This window comes from Bos indicus, chromosome 8 (genome assembly GCF_029378745.1).
Source record: "Bos indicus isolate NIAB-ARS_2022 breed Sahiwal x Tharparkar chromosome 8, NIAB-ARS_B.indTharparkar_mat_pri_1.0, whole genome shotgun sequence".
Lineage (NCBI taxonomy): Eukaryota > Metazoa > Chordata > Mammalia > Artiodactyla > Bovidae > Bos > Bos indicus.
In genome coordinates, this window is record NC_091767.1 from 69365609 (window position 1) to 69381451 (window position 15843).

At 54.1% G+C, this 15843-nt stretch overlaps 2 protein-coding genes across 4 annotated transcripts in view; both read left to right on the plus strand.

The window, feature by feature from the left end:
- The first annotated feature begins 1 nt into the window (after position 1).
- SFTPC (surfactant protein C) lies at positions 2 to 9345 on the plus strand. 2 transcript variants are annotated; one of them, XM_070794880.1, is made up of 7 exons: positions 2 to 113; positions 2567 to 2763; positions 7231 to 7389; positions 7979 to 8101; positions 8340 to 8450; positions 8798 to 8945; positions 9145 to 9345. In XM_070794880.1, exons 2-6 carry the CDS (start codon positions 2683 to 2685, stop codon positions 8933 to 8935), a joined length of 612 nt encoding a protein of 203 aa, XP_070650981.1. In that variant the 5' UTR covers positions 2 to 113; positions 2567 to 2682; the 3' UTR covers positions 8936 to 8945; positions 9145 to 9345. The 2 variants fall into 2 exon arrangements, with proteins under 2 accessions (XP_070650981.1, XP_019821860.2); XM_019966301.2 differs by lacking the exons at positions 2 to 113; positions 2567 to 2763 and adding an exon at positions 3858 to 6527.
- Positions 9346 to 10064: 719 nt separating this feature from the next.
- Positions 10065 to 15843, plus strand: part of BMP1 (bone morphogenetic protein 1) — a 47413-nt gene continuing 41634 nt past the window's right edge. The window contains exon 1 of one of the 2 annotated variants that reach the window (XM_070794883.1): positions 10065 to 10358. In XM_070794883.1, the coding sequence (XP_070650984.1) occupies positions 10205 to 10358 (154 nt within the window). In that variant the 5' untranslated portion in view covers positions 10065 to 10204. The remainder of the gene's footprint in view (positions 10359 to 15843) is intronic. The other variant, XM_070794881.1, reaches the window with a different exon arrangement.

Below are 15843 nucleotides of genomic sequence, written 5' to 3' on the forward strand. Positions count from 1 at the left end.
CCTCCGGCCCTCGGGCGCCGGCGGCCGTCCCCGCCCCTGCTCGCTCCCGCGAGCCGAGCACTCGGAGAGATGCAGAGATGCGCGGATCCGGGGGCCGAGCCGAGGGCTGACAGGTTGGGAGGACGCGGACTGCGGCGGGCGGCGGGGGCGCGCAGGGCGGAGCGGGGGAGTCCCCGGTGTGGGGAGGGGAGTAGCCACAGAAAGGAGTGGTTGCGCCCCGGTCGGCCGCTGCGCTCCCTGCAGGCGGTCTCCGGGGCCATCTGCTCACCGGCCTGGCACCCAAAGCGGCTGGGCGCGAGGGTGTGTGTGTGTGTGTGTGTGTGTGTGCGTGCGCGCGCGCGCGCGCAAGATCTCCTTGTGCAACCTTCACACGTGCACACTTGTCTCTGCACGGACATATATTTCCCCGGGGCAGGCATTGCTACGCTTTGAATCTATGTGCCTCTGTGCTTCTATCTTGGCCCTCAGCGGCCTGTGAGCAGAGTTCGTGGCATGCCATGTGTCATAAGTGACGTGCGTTTATCTGTTCACATCTCCGAAGGCTCGTCAACAGAATGTGCCTTTGTGTCTGTGCGAACCTAAAGGGGAAATATCACTGGAGTTGGAATGGGAATGTGTGGAAATCCAGAACATTCCTCATGAGGCACAGTCTGTGGTCGAGGGTACTGGGAACGGCCTTGGGCATTTCCAGTCCAGCCCTTGGTTTAACAAAGGAGGAAACTAAAGCCCCAGTGCAGAGGAAAGCAGCCAGCCTTATCACATCTACTAGCTGCTGTGTACTCTGTGTACTTAATCGCCTCAACCTTTTGAGGTCTTTGTTATTAAACACCTCTTGCAGATAAGGAAAGTGAGACCTGTAGTACCCAAAAAAGAAAGGGACAGAGCAAGGGTTTAAAACGCACTCTGCCTGACTCCCTGGGCTCCCTGGTAGCTCAGCTGGTAAAGAATCCGCCTGCAAGGCAGGAGACTCTGGTTTGATACCTGGGCTTGGAAAATCCCCTGGAGAAGTGATAGACTCCAGTATTCTTGTCTGGAGAATCCCAAGGACAGAGGCACCTGGCAAGCTACAGTCCATGGGGTCACAGTCAGACACGATGAGTGACAGAGAACACACGACCTGACTCCAGAGCCAACAACCGTTCTACACATGGGATTTTCAAAGTCTGGTCCAGGGAGCCCAGGGGTCTGAGGACCTTCCAGGGAGTCTTTGAGGTCAAAACAATTTTCCTAATCATGTTAAGGCATTATTTGCCCTTTTCATTTTCACGCTCTTACAGAAGTACCCTGGAATTTTTCAGAGGTTACAAGACATATCTTCTATGAAATTAAAGAAATTTGCAAAAATGTAAAACAATGACATCCTGCTCCATAATTTTTTGTTTTGTAAAGTAGTTAATTTCATTACATAATTTATGTTACGTGTGCTACAAAACATTGGTATTCAGTCGCTAAGTCGTGTCTGACTCTTTGCAACCCCAAGAAGTGCAGCACGCCAGACTTCCCTGTTCTTCACTAGATATCTGCCTGAGTTTGCTCAAACTCATGTCCATTGAGTCAATAATGCCATCCAACCATCTCATCCTCTGTTGTCCCCTTCTCCTCCTGCCCCCAAATTTCCCCAGCATCCCAGGTCTTTTCCAATGGGTCAGCTCTTTGCAACAGGTGGCCAAAGTATTGGAGATTCAAATTTAGCATCAGTGCTTCCAATGAATATGCAGGGTTATTTTAACTAAATTAATTCAGTTTTTAAAATTTCTTAGTAAATATCAATATGGTAAGTATCGATAGCTGTAAGACACATAAACAAAAGCACTTTAGGGTTTTCACTACTTTTTAAGTGTTAAGGGTTCCTGAAACCAAGAAGTTTGAGAACTGCTGCTCTCTACTATGTTATTTCCCAGGGGTGTGTGTGTGGGGGGAGGATGATTGAGAGTTCACAGGTACAGTTAGGTGGATGGGCTCCCAGTTCAGTGCTCTTTCCATCAGTCCAGAAAGCCAAGATCACTGGATAGAAGATGCTTCCCCAGCTGTCCCTAGCCTCTGCCAGACAGGGATTCTCTGGTGTGATCGTTAAGTCCATGTTCTCCCAGCCAGGGATGCCCCTGCCCTTGGATGCTCACTTGCTACTGCCCGTCCAGCTGCCCGTGCTGCCCTCCCCATGCCAGTTTGTGGGAAGACAAGCAGTGGGGGTGGGGAGGGTGGCCTGGGCAGCTGGACAACTGTCCCCACCCGTCCCTGGCACGGCTGTGCCCAGAACACAAAGGGCAGAGTGAATCCTGTCCCTCCCCTGCAGCTGAGGGGCCAGAAGGAGGAAAAAGAGAAGGCACACACAGGAGTGGCTACCATGGGCTTCTCCATCACCCATGGTTCTCAGAGAGCTTTAACTCAGATACAGACAGAACGGGGCAGTCTGGGTCCTATTCTTAGCCAGTGAGAAGAGGTGCCCTGGGGGGTGAAGTCCATGATGATAATCATGACGACTGAACTTGCACATCGTGATGTCATTGGATCCTTACAACAACTTGGAAAGAGGAGCAAGATAGGCTGTATTAGTTCCCTTTCACAGATGAACACGTGGGTGCATGCGAAGTTACTTCAGTCGTGTCCGACTCTTTGCGACCCCATGGACTGTAGCCCGCTGGGCTTCTCTGTCCATGGGATTCTCCAGGCAAGAATACTGGAATGGATTACCATGCCCTCCTCCAGAGGATCTTCGTGACCCAGGGATCGGACCTGCATCTCTTATGTCTCTGGCGTTGGCAGGTGGGTTGTTTACCACCTGGGAAGCCCACAGATGAATACACTAAAGCCAAGAAAGGCAGAATGACTTATCCATGGTCCCAGAGCTGAGCTTATCAGTGAAGCACTGTGTCTTCTACATACTGAGGGAATAAACTACTGACCCCTCATTAGGAGCCCTGTCATGTTTGGTGACAGTCTCATTATCACCGAGTAGAGTTACAGGTTGGCTGCATGCATGTGCCTGGCCCTGTGTGAAGCCTCGGGAAGGCATGGTCTCAGGGCTGGTCCCAAGGGCTGGCAGCCTGGTTGGGAAGAAGGGCAACACAAAACACCCACAGAGCTGAAGGGGACAGCGGTGCCTGCTAAGTGGCAGGTGAACGTGCAGGAGGGAAGGGGTGCTGTGGGTTAGGGTGGGAGCACAGAGGGGGTGCCACTGGCTCTTGCCTGGTCTTTTAGGGTGGGTGGTATTCAGAGAGGTAAAGAGGCATTGAAGGTACGCTTCCCAGCAAGGAGAAATGGCCTAAATAAAGGCCAAAAAGTGAAAAGCCTATAGCGGAGGGCTGGGATAGTGTGGGGGGAGGTGAGGTGACAACCTGCATGCTCAGCTGAAGGTCCCTTGACCCTTTCTGGAAGGAAGAAAAGAATCCCAAGACCTTCCATGTCAGTGCCAGCATGTAAATTTCCCTTATGAAACTTGAGAACACCCTTCCTTCCCCAACTTCCAAAAAGGCAAAAATGAATTAATAAAGAAAGGGATAAAAACAAAGTTGTAAGAACCACAGCCTAACGGCAGCCGGCAGGGGAGACTTTCCCCAGCAGCCAGAGATGCTGGCAAGCTCCAGGCACAGCGCCTGCTCAGAACCAGAACAAGCCCCACAGCTGGATCATGCCCCACCCACCCCCAGGATGCCCACAGGGACCCCCAAGATGCTTGCCATTCTCCTTGGTTCTCCCGCTGGCCCACTGCCCATCTGGCTCAGGTCCAGTACGTGCGAGTCAGCCAATCAATCCCAGTGTTGCCAGGACAACCGGGGTGGGAGTGGGGGCCCTGGGGCCAGCAGGGGTGGGCACGGCAGGCAGGCTGTCTCCTGCATCTGGCACCTGCAGCAGCTGAGGCTGCATACAATCCCCAGAAGGATGTTTCTCCTCCCTCCTTCTTCCTGGACTCCCATCCCTTTCTTTCCCTCCTCCTAGGACACTTGCTGCTAGAGGCTTAGGCAAATATTTAAAGCAGCAGTTGGAGGTGAGGAGGGTGGTGGGAACAAACACTTCTGTCTCTCCTTTCCGGAGCTTCTCTTCTGGGACTCTCAGCTCAGATGCCATGCCGTTGTGTAACCTGGAGGCTAAAGGCTCTCCAGCTGGAGAGGGGGTCCTTGTGGAGACAAGGGAACCTGCCAGGGCTGGAGAGCTGGGCCAGCTCGTGACTGAAGGGCAGGGCCAAGGTGGGAGGGGGTGCCCAGCAAGGGACAGGAATTGGGGTGAAGTGTTGGAGTTCAAGTACAAGAAGAATGGGGTGAGGCCAAGAGAGGAGTGAGGTGTGGGGCTCTGACTTACACTCGAGTTAAAGTTCAGAGGTGAAGGCAATGTAGAGACCACTTGGCCCAGCAAATAGAGGGAGCTGGAGAGAAAGGAGGCAGTCATTAATTGATGTGGTTTATTACTACAAAGCAACAGAGACGACTTTGGGGAAAGAGACAGGAAAGGGGTAGAGAGGAGAAGAAGAAGATCCAGAAGCGGTTCAGATCTGAGTAAGAGCATCCTCAGGGCAAATGCAGGAACAGAGGATATAAAAAGAAGAGTGTTGAGAGGGTAGGGCGTGAGGCAGCACTAAGCAAGTGGGCTGATTCAAGGACAAGGAGATGGGGACCCCCATCAGACACCACCACCAGCCCTGTGCAAGGCTGTCTGGGCATAACTGTCAGGTGAGGAACTGCTATCAAAAGCCTCTAGCTTGGGACTTCCCTGGTGGTCCAGTGGCTAAGACTCCACACTCCCAATACAGGGGGCCCAGGTCCAATCCTTGATCAAGGAGATAGATCCTGATGCCACAATTATGATAGAAGGTCTCAAGTGCCCAGTGCAGCCAAAAAAAAAAAAACCCTCCAGCTTGATCTCTGAAAATGGTTTGCTCCCTTGATGCAGAAAACCCACAGAAACATGCAAATCCAGAAGTTCAAATCTTCGTGTTCACTTTAGGAACATTCATGAAACGGCACAGGCTATCAAGGGTGTGTATATCCCTAAAGCCACCAAGTATTTGAAGGATGTCACTTTAGAGAAGCAATGTGTGCTGTGCCCTTGTTCCAACTGTGGAGCTGGTTGATGTGCCCAAGCCAAACAGCGGGGCTAAACATAGGGTTGGCGACCCAAAAAGAATGCTGAGTTTTGCTGCACGTGCTTAAAAATGCAGACAGTAATGCTGAACTGAAGGGTTTCAATGTGGATTCTGTGGTCAATAAACCCCCAAGATGCCGCACAGAACTTTGCAGAGCTCACAGTCGGATTAACCCCTGTGGGACTCCCCCTGCCACACAGAGATGATCCTGACTGGGAAAAGAGCCAGTTATTCCTAAACTTGCACAGGAACTTGCGCAGAAGAGAAAGCTGTCCCAGAAGAAACTGAAGAAGCAAAAATGTATGGTCTGGAAAATAAATTCAGCATAAAATAATTGCAGGGACTTCCCTGGTGGGGAATCTGCCTGCCAATGCAGGGAACACAGATTCAATCCCTGGTCCGGGAAGATCCCACCTGCCCTGGGACAGCTAAGCTGGTGTGCCACAATTACTGAGAACTCACTCTAGAGGCAGTGCTACGCAACACAAGACGTCTCTACAACAGAAGCCTATGCACTGCAACTAGAGAGTAGCCCCTGCTGGCTGCAACTAGAGAAAGCCTACAAGCAGCAATGAAGAACCAGCACAGCAAAAGTAAACAAATAAATACAACTTAAAAATAAATGCAAAAAAGGTAAAACCAAGTTAAAAAGAAAAACCCTTCAGCTTACAAACAAGTGCATACAAAGAAAGAAAAACTGCATGTTAGTAAGAATGTATAACTAGAAGGGACAGTTTTCAGGATTTGGGAAAGAATGACCAGGGGCATGTCTGAGGTTAGGTACAAGATGTGTGGAAGTAGGCAAAGCAGGTATACTTGAATTGAAAATCTGACACTCCCAGGAAATTTATGAACCATTTATGAAATCCTGCACTGATGCCAAAGCACCTCGTGCCTTTGGTACTGTCCCTGTGGGTCCACAAGATTTCCCCTTCCTGGAGCTTAGGCTCCAGGGGCAATTTCGAGGCAAGTCTGGGGGCAAATCTGTTGGGAAGTGTGCTGGACCCATTGAGTCTGGCCCTTGGTTGCTGAAGAGGTTCAGCCTGGCAGAAGAACAGGAAAAGCCATAAGATGGCAGGGGCAGGTGCCAGCAAGAATGGTAGGCACGCCAGGAAGACACCCACGGTGAGAGGTGTAGATTTCTCAAGGGCAAGGTTGCTCAGCTCACCCAGCTTTGCTTTCCCTGGGGCCAACAGGACTCACGCGCCAGGGCCAAGGGCCCTTAGGCGCTCTTGCAGCTGGCTTATCCGGCCCTTGGCTCTGAAGGGCCAGGAACAAACAGGCTTCAAAGCTGAGGGCTTGGTTGGCAGACAGGGACTGGGTCTTTTACCTCTGTCCTGTGTCCATGCTGGCACATATAAGACCCTCGTCGTACTCAGAGATGAGGAGGGAAGGTGTCTACAGCAAGATGGATGTGGGCAGCAAAGAGGTCTTGATGGAGAGCCCGCCGGTGAGTCTGATCGTGTGTACATGTATGTGTGTGTGTGTACATGTGCAAGAGTGTATCTGTGTACGATGGGCTCTACCTCCTCCAACCTCTCTGGGCCTGTTTCCTCACCCAAATTCATTCACTCAACTAACCTAGGACTGTGCTAAATTAAGACAGGGACACCAACCACTCAGCAGCCACTAATTCCCATACAAGGGGCTGCGAGCCATCAAAGGGGTCCGTGGAAAAGACTGTAGAGAGCACGGGAAAGGAGCCACTATGCAGGAAGTCACAGGAAGCTTTGCAGAAAAACTAACATTTGAGCTGGCTCCAGAGGAACAAGCTGGAGCTCACCAGGTGGAGAAGGAGGAAGGCATTGCTGGAAGAAGGGATCATACGCCTAAAAGCATGGATTTGGAGGGGAACTGGAGGGTATGGGTGTGGCTGGGATGTCAGAGGTGTGCAGGAAACAGCAGGAAGTGAGACTGGTGAAACAGGCTCTCTTGGATCTGTTCAAGCTAGACCTCACTTCTAAGCATCTATGAGTTTGTTGGAATCCAGGCCCCCTCCTCCAGGAAGCCTCTAACCGGCTCAGCCCTCTTCTACACGTCCATGGCATTGGTTGTTCAGTCCTGGGAGAGAGTGGGAGGGTGTCTCAGTTGTGCAGGGAGAAGGGGCATCTTCATGACCTCATACCTGTCTCCCCGCCTGCCCCACATGTCAGGACTACACAGCAGTCCCTGGGGGCCGGCTCCTCATCCCTTGCTGTCCCGTGAACATCAAACGCCTTCTCATCGTGGTCGTGGTTGTGGTCCTTGTTGTCGTGGTGATCGTAGGGGCCCTGCTCATGGGCCTTCACATGAGCCAGAAACATACAGAGATGGTGAGTAGGCTTGGGATGGGGTGGGCAGTGGATACAGGGCAGGTCAGATAGAGGCCCTGGGATGGGGTGGGCAGAGAGCAAATTGCCCATGGGGAATGAGGCGAGGAGGCAAGTGACACCTCAGGGAAGGACAGAGGGAAACAGAGTGGCAAACTTAGCCTGGGCTTTTTCACCAGCCCCCACCCCACAGTTGAACAATCTGTTTCCTCCAGTGCCTGGTTTCCCTGGGCCTCTCTGAGCTCCCAGGAAAGAAAGAATTGCATTTGAGTAAAGAACACTGGGGCTTCCCAGGTGTGCTAGTGGTAAAGAACCCGCCTGCCAATGCAGGAGACATAAGAGATGCAGGTTCCATCTCTTACGGGTCGGGAAGATCCCCTGGAGGAGGGCATGGCAACCCACTCCAGTAATCTTGCCTGGAGAATCCCATAGACAGAGGAGCCTGGAGGGTTACAGTCCATAGGGTCTCAAAGAGTTGGACATGACTGAAGTGACTGAGCATAGCACAGCACAAAGGGAACTGAGGGTGGGTATGAGCTGCTGGGATGAATGGGGAAAGAGGAATGCCAGGCAGCACGATGCCCTCCTCTAGGTTCTAGAGATGAGCATCGCAGGCCCAGAAGCACAGCAACGCCTGGCCCTGAGTGAGCGTGTGGGAACCACTGCCACTTTCTCCATTGGCTCCACTGGCACTGTGGTTTATGACTACCAGCGGGTGGGTATGCTCGGACCTCTTGACCCCAAGGCTAGGGAACCAGTGATAATTCTGTGCTAGACCTCTTCAGGTTTGGCCTTCCTACAGGTTCATCTCTCCCCACCCCCAGCGCTTTTGCTAAGCCCCAGATTCCAGTATGACTCCTTCCATTGCCCAACCTAGAGGGGGATGGCCTAGAGTTGGGAGTGAGCTAGGCAGCACCTTACTAACTGACCCTCTTGTATGTCCCCATGCCCAGCTCCTGATTGCCTACAAGCCAGCCCCCGGAACCTGCTGCTACATCATGAAGATGGCTCCGCAGAACATCCCAAGTCTCGAGGCTCTCACCAGAAAATTGCAGAACTTCCAGGTGGGTGTATGGGTAAGAGGGAGTGGGTTGGCTTTTCCCAGGGCTGCTGGCAGGAGCATTTTAGATGATGATTTTGTCACCTGTAAAACGCTGCTCCTCGTGGACTGCCAGGTGAATGTCCTCCCTGGATTCCCCTGCACTGAACCTTTCCTAGCCAAGTTCCCCATCCCCACCCTGCAGCCAAGCTGCTGGCTTAGCTGAGCCCACATACCCCCTGGGGGCTCTGATTCTAGCACAACACCTTCTTTACACAGAGAGACTGCCTGGCACACCTGAGGTCCCACGATAAGGACCACAGGTGAGACAGAAACTCAGTTCCCAGGCTCCAAACCAGATGCTCTTTCCAGGCCAAGCCCCAAGTGCCTTCCTCGAAGCTGGGCCAGGAGCAGGGCCATGACGCCGGCTCAGCATTCTCTGGGGACCTGGCCTTCCTGGGCAGGACCGTGAGCACCCTGTGTGGCGAGGTGCCCCTGTACTACACCTAGGACTGGTCAGGTGAGCAGGTGTGGCCTCCAGGGCACGGGAACAGACGCAGCCCGGGACGGTTTGGGCCACCTCTTCATGTCAGCTGACCAGGCACTGGGGGACCCAACAAGATGGGGTCACCTACAGAGCTCCAGGGAGGGAGGGTTTCACAAACATCCCCTCCAGTCCTTCTCCCTCACATAATAAACAGTGTTTCTTCGCTTCCCAGGGCCTCAGGAAGCCCCAGAGGGACAGCGGAGATCCAGGAGCAAAGGGTCTTGTGCAGACTGGCAGGAAGCAGATCCTGTCGACACCACTGGGACTGGCCCTGCAGAAATGGGACTGTGGGAGGAGGTGGGCAGAGGAGAAGCAGCTCCTAGGGCCCAAGGGGGCTCCTACCACCAAAGATTAAAGCATCCTGATTGCAAAACGAAGGGTGTACCTCGTCTGTCCTCTCACAGCCCGGCTCTTGGTGGGGGCCGGCCAGGGGAAGGCTAGAGCCTTGGGGGCGCCAAGCCGGCTTTCCCGTTCTCCCCCGATCCCAGGGTGAGGAGACTGGGGAGCAATCCGCGGGCTCCAGGCGCCCTCCAGTGGCGTCTCCCGAGGGAGGGAGCGAGACGGAGACGGCGAGAGACCGAAGGACCGAACTAGAGGGACAGGGACCGAGATGGGCGAGAGCGAGGGTCCGAGAACCGGAGACAGCGAGAGCCGCAGGCGGGGAAACGCAATCCGAGACAAGGGGGGCTAGAGCGGGGCGGAGGCTGCACGATCGACCCGACGGCGTGTCCGGAAGCCCAGGAGGGGGCTCGGGCCGGACACCCCGGGGACCGGCGCCCCCTCCCCGGCCCCGCCGCCTCGCGCCCCGCGCCGCCCGAGCCCCCTCCAGGCCGGCCGGCTCCGTGCCCTCCCCGCCTCCGGCTGGCGTGCGTCCCGGCCCGGCCGATCGCCGTCCCGGCCCCGAGGGGGGCCGAGCTCCGGGCGAAAACCCGCCCTCCAGCGAGCTCATTTCCCTAAAGAGGGGGAGAGGGAGGGAGGGAGAGAAGGAAAGAGACGGAAAGAAGGGAAGGGAGAGCGGAGAAGCCGGGCCGGAGAGGGGGCGGGAGACAGGAAGGAGGGAGGGCGAGCAGAGGGAAGGGGAAGAGGTAGGGAGAGCTCGGGGGGAGAGCGGGCGGCCGGGAGCGCCCTCCCCTCGCCGCCAGTCCTCCGCTTCCCCTCTCGCCCGCTCCCGCGTCCGGGTGCGACCCGCCGCCGCCGCTGCCGCCGCCGCCGCCGCCGCCGCGCCCGCCAGCATGCCCGGCGTGGCCCGCCCGCCGCTGCCGCTGCTGCTCTGGCTGCTGCTGCTCGCGCGCCCCGGCCGGCCGCTCGACTTGGCCGATTACACCTATGACCTGGGGGAGGAGGACGACGCAGAGCCCCTCAACTACAAAGATCCCTGCAAGGCGGGTAGGTGCCCCCGACTCCGCCGGCCGGTCCCCGGGGCGCCAGGGCCGGGCGCGGGCGGCCCGGGGCCCGGAGGGAGGCGCCGGCTGCTTGAGGGTTCGGGGGAGGACAGTCCGGTGTGGGAAGCTGGGAGCTGCCTGGTTGGCAATGCAGTGGGGAACAAAAGAAAGAGGGAGAGAGTGGAGGGGGGAAGTTTGGGGGAATTGTAGGGACTGAAGTTTTGCTGCGATTGGTGTGAGCTGCCCAGTGGCTACCTCTGGTGTGACCCCAGGAGGGTTCCTCCCGGGATACCGGGAGGAAACCTGTGGCCAAGGAGGCTTTTCCTTCTACTGGAAACTTTTCCGGCCAAACTCCTGTGTGTGTGTATGTGTGTGTGTGTGTGTGTGTGTGTGTGTGTGCACACGCAGTTTTCCCTTCTGCCAGATCCGGGGCTCCAGCACACTGGTGTTTTCCATCCTGTCTGTCTGGGCTGCCCTAGGGGCTACACATCTGTCCGGCTGGGTTCAGGGAGGCCTCAGTCTCCAAGCAGGTCTACTGAGACCTACCCCCACCCCCCACCCACCCAGTCCAAGTGGAAGAAAGTTTTTTTCAAGGGATCCTCTGAGATCATGCCCCCTGGGGATCCCATTTCCCCACCAGCAGCAGCAGTTTACTGAGACCTCAGAGACAGCTGTCAAAAGTCAGAGAAGCCAGCTCAGGACTGGGACTGACTTCTGTCCCCCTGTGCCAGAGGCCCCTGCCAAGGCCAAGTGGTGGTGGAAAGGGGGAAAAACGGAACTTAGGTACTGTATATCAGCTCTCTCCATCCTGCAGACACTGGAGGTTAATTAGCCCAGGTCAGGGCCCCAGAGGGTGTGTGTGTGTGTGTGTTCTTTGTCCATGAAGACCTGGTGTAACCCCTTCACTCCTGCTGGGCCCAGAGGGATTCCCCCCCTCCCCCCTACCAGAGTGACCAGATGGTCTTGCACTCCAGCCATTTGCCTGATCGGATGACCCTGAACAGGCTGCCATGGACAAGAGAACACACAGGGCATAAGATATCAGAACCTTTCCTCGACTTCCAGCCTCTGATTTCAGACTGTCTCCAAATAGCCAGGGCCAGGGGAATGACTCGGGGTGCTTGGAATTCTAGACATACCTGTGGGTGGCACGGGGGACAGGGGGTCAGGTTGCTCTGGTTCTGACCCAGGGGACCCCTCTTCGGGTGATGGAGCAGAGCAAACTACAGGCATAAGGGACCTTCCAGTGGGAGCAGGAGAAGCCGAAGCCGAAATCCTTCCTCCTCCACCCGTGCTGGGCTGTGAGCAAACCAGACGTTAGCCTCCATCTTTCTCACTGGGCTTGGGGTGGACATAAGGCTAAGTGGCCAGAGTGTGGGCTTTGCAGGCAGGCAGACATAGCTCTCAATCCTGGACCCACAACTCATTAGCTGTAGCATCTTGGGAACAGTAATTATCATCTCTGGACTTTGCTTTTCTCACCTGTAAAATGGAACTGATAATACATTTCTCGGTAGAGTTGGTGGTGAAGATTAAATGTGAGAACACATATAAAATGTGTATTAGAGCTTAACACTCAGGAAGCACTAAATAAACATTGGTGGCTTACCCCATGTTTTCTGTGCCTCACACACTTACTTTTTTTTTTTTTTTCCTGAGAAAATGGGCTTGGTTTTCAGGAAAAGAGAATAGCTTCCTAACCCCGTCCTGTGTCATTTTCATTCAACTGGCCTGCATTTGGGCTTCCCTGGTGTCTCAGACAATAAAGAATCCACCTGCAATGCAGGAGACCTGAGTTCAGTCCCTGGGTGGGGAAGATCCCCTGGAGACAGGAATGGCTACCCCTCCAGTACTCTTGCCTGGAGAATTCCATTACAGAAAGGTCCCAGGCCATGGTCTTGATGTTGTGAGAGAAAGAATTATAAGCCAGGCTCCCTGCCCTCAAAGAGCTTACAGTCCAAAGGGGGCACAAGACATCTGTGGATGAACCAACTGCACAAACCAAGATATCTTATGTGCCACCTTGGAGGGAAGCCCTTAAAGGCTCAAGGAACCTCTTGCCCCATGGTGGTGGTGCTGGCAGAGAAACAGTGATCACAGCATGCCGGGAAGGCTTGGGAAATCTTCATGGAGAAAGAGAGCTGGACAAGGCCTTAAAGAATAGGAAGGAAGCCAGGCTGATGTATTTCACTACCAGTTGGAAATTGGAGCGATTTTTTGGAGCAGGGAAGGTTCAGGGCTCCATCCCAGTCTCAGATTTCATGCTGGCTGGGTGGGGCTAGCTGAGTTGGAACTTCAAACGAAGGCTTTGGAGCAAGTTCTCCACTAGGGTGAAGTGAGGCTTGTGGGGAGCTGGGCCAGACCTAGGGGTGGCCAGGAGAGCCTGACAAGGCCAAGACTTGGGGTTGGAGCGGGCTTCCCTCCTTAGTGTGACTGGTACAGCCCTTCCTCCCTCCTGCCTGACTCCTAAGACCCCATATCAGCACCCTCGGGCCTCAGGTCCCCAGATTCTTCCCTCTGTTTGTGTTAACTTCTCCTGCCTGCCGTCACCTCTTGCCCCAGCTGAGCCCTGACCTCCAGATGCTGGTGGCAGATGGTGTCTGACTTGACTTCCTTTGAATGCACCTGGCTGTACCTGCTTGATGCTCTCCAGCTCCCTTCTCTTCCTTCTCCTTCTTCTGACTGTCAGAGTTGGGGTTACTGTTGGCGGTAAGGACAGAATTAAGACCCTTGAGACCCTGGAGAGGTTCTGGCAAGACCAGAGCAAAGGGCAGGAAGCCAAAATAGCCTGTGTGTGCTCAGAGCCGTTTCCACCAAGCCCTCTTTTTCTCTCCCAGGGAGATTGCGACTCAGCCCTCATTTTTTGTATGTTGGGATGCCAAACCATCAAGGAAATCGTTTCCCAAGATTCCCAGTTCCTTCTGCTCCAGATGACTCAGGGCTCTGGGAGAGACCATAGAGGCAAGAATTGGGACGCAGCTGCTCCATTCAGCAGAGAAGCCCACAGGATGCTCCTGAGCCAGCAAGGACCTTAATTCTGCCTCAGTTGGCAGCTCAGAGATATGCTATGGGGAGGCCAGGTGGTCTAGTAGCTCACCATCCTTATCCCAGGGGCTTTGTAACCCAGATTTGGACTTCACAGGGCCTCAGAGGAGTAGATTATAGGCTCTGGAGGTTGAGAAGCAATTCCTTCTCCTTCCAGACCACTTCCCCCCTCCAGACACGCTGCATGAGTCACCCACCCACCTATACCCCTGCTCCATGAGTCACCTTCTCTTTTCGGTGCCCCAAGGAAGGAGGAAAAGTCTTATAATCTTCCTGGACTCGGGATGAATGGGGAAACATTGGGACTCCCCTGGAAGAAGAAGCTCCAGAAATTCTAGTTTCTCCAGGGATTTTGGGAAAAGATATTGGGGGAGGAGGGGATGCAGTAGAGTGCATCACTCCTCAGGCCACTAAAGACCTCCTAAGGATAGCCAAGGGATTCAGCTACTCTCCCTTTCTCCTCTCCTCTCTCCATTTCTAAAGGTGCCCCTCTCCTTCAGTGAGGAGGTGTAGCCTGTGAAATGGGGTGTGCACATACAGTTCTTTGTGTATTTGAAAACACTGGGACTTGCACAGGGAAGCAGTTAGTGTGTTTTTACACGTCTGTGGGTGTGTCCCTGCTCTATGGGCAAGTCTATTCAACTGTGCGTGTGGGTACTCCTGAGTACATGTGTATGTGCTCATATGCCCCTGTGTGTAAATGTATGGCTGTGATTAAGTACATGCAAACACTTGCAGGGGGGCTTCCGAGTGACACTAGTGGTAAAGAATCTGTCTGCAATGCAGGAGACCCTGGGTTTGATCCCTGGGTGGGGAAGATCCCCTGGAGGAGGAAATAGCAACCCACTCCAGTATTCTTGCCTGGGAAAATTCCAAGGACGGAGGAGCCTGGTGGGCTACTATCCATGGCACCACAAAAAGTCAGACATGACTGAGTGACTAAACACACACACAGACAGTTGCAGGAGCTTAAGCATGTCCTCCCCCAGCTAGAAGCTTGCTAGAAGCCTGCATTTGTGTGATGGGTGGGACCTGTGTAGGACGCCTGGTACACATGGTTCTGTATCACACCAGCCAGGCTCCTCTCCGTCCTTCCAAAAGGGGAGGCGACTCTGTGGAGTCCCAAGGCCAACCGAAGGATGTGCTCAAGGGATGCAGCTTGATGTCTTTCATATCCTGCTTGAGGTCAGGGGACTGGCTATGGAGCATTCATAAATGCCCCTGGCTGATTTATAGCCTGAAAACAAAACAAAACGTTTGATTCCATGTTGAAAACAACTACTACTCTGACCTTGACCCTTCCTTCTGGGTGAGGAGGGGCTTCCTGGACTCTCCAGAATCCAGTTTCCCTAACTGCCCTGGAGGGCACTGCGCATGGTCAGGGCCTTCAGCTCCCGGCCATAAGGGTCTCCTGCCCACCCCATCAACCCTCCCGCCTTGGTTCCTTCGCATTCTTCAGTCATGACATTCACACCACTGGCCGCTGCTGACAGTGAGTGCTCCACTTCTAGCCTAGCCCAGGACTGGTCCTGCCTTCTGCTCAGCTAGCCCTCCATACTGCCTTGCTCCCACAGGCCAGCACAGTTCTGTGGCCTCTGTACTTGGAATGAAATGTTCTGCTTCTCAGGGGTTTCAATGAGCCCAGAGGCCTGTGTGGGTGAAAACTGTATGGCCTTGAAAGTAGAGAGCTGACCTTGAGACCATGGGGCTCTTATTGGGGTGATATTAACAGTGGCCATTTAGTGGGTGCTTACTATGCTCCAGGCTTTGTGCTGGATGCTCTCTTTACATGCTTTATTTTGTGCAGTTATCCTGGGAGACAGATTCTTTTATTAGCTCCTTTTTTATGTAGGGGAAAATTGAGATTTAGAAGAGTTTTTGTGACTTGTCAGTGAGAGGGTAGTCACGCAGATTCAAAGCAGATCTGTCTGACTCCAAAGACCTTGTTCTTCGCTGCTGTGTCCGAAGATGAGTTTAAATATCCAGTCACATTGTATCCTTGTGATGCCTATGGTTGTGGCTGTGTGAGCCTGAGGGTACAGTGTCCGTGTAGAGGTGCAAAGAGAGCAGAGGTGTAGGGGCATTCATGTGGCACTGGGTGCCTGTGTAGACTTTAGCACATAGGACCCGCCACCACCTCCGTGGGGTGTGTCTCCCATCCCATGTCCTTGCTCAGACCACAGCTGAGAAGCACCTTGTATTGCTGTCCCATCAGTTGCTGAGCCAAGGCCACCAAGATGTTTTCAGTAAGAAAATCTTTCCCATGTGGAGGAAGAAGTTCTGGGCCACTTACCAGTTGGTGACCTTGGCCAAGTCGTTTCCCATCTCACATTCAAGTGTTCTGATCTCTCAAGTCAGGGCTGGCGTGAGCGCACGTGCTAAGTCACTTCAGTCGTGTGCGACTCTTTGCAACCCCATGGACTGTAGCCGGCCAGCCTCCTCTA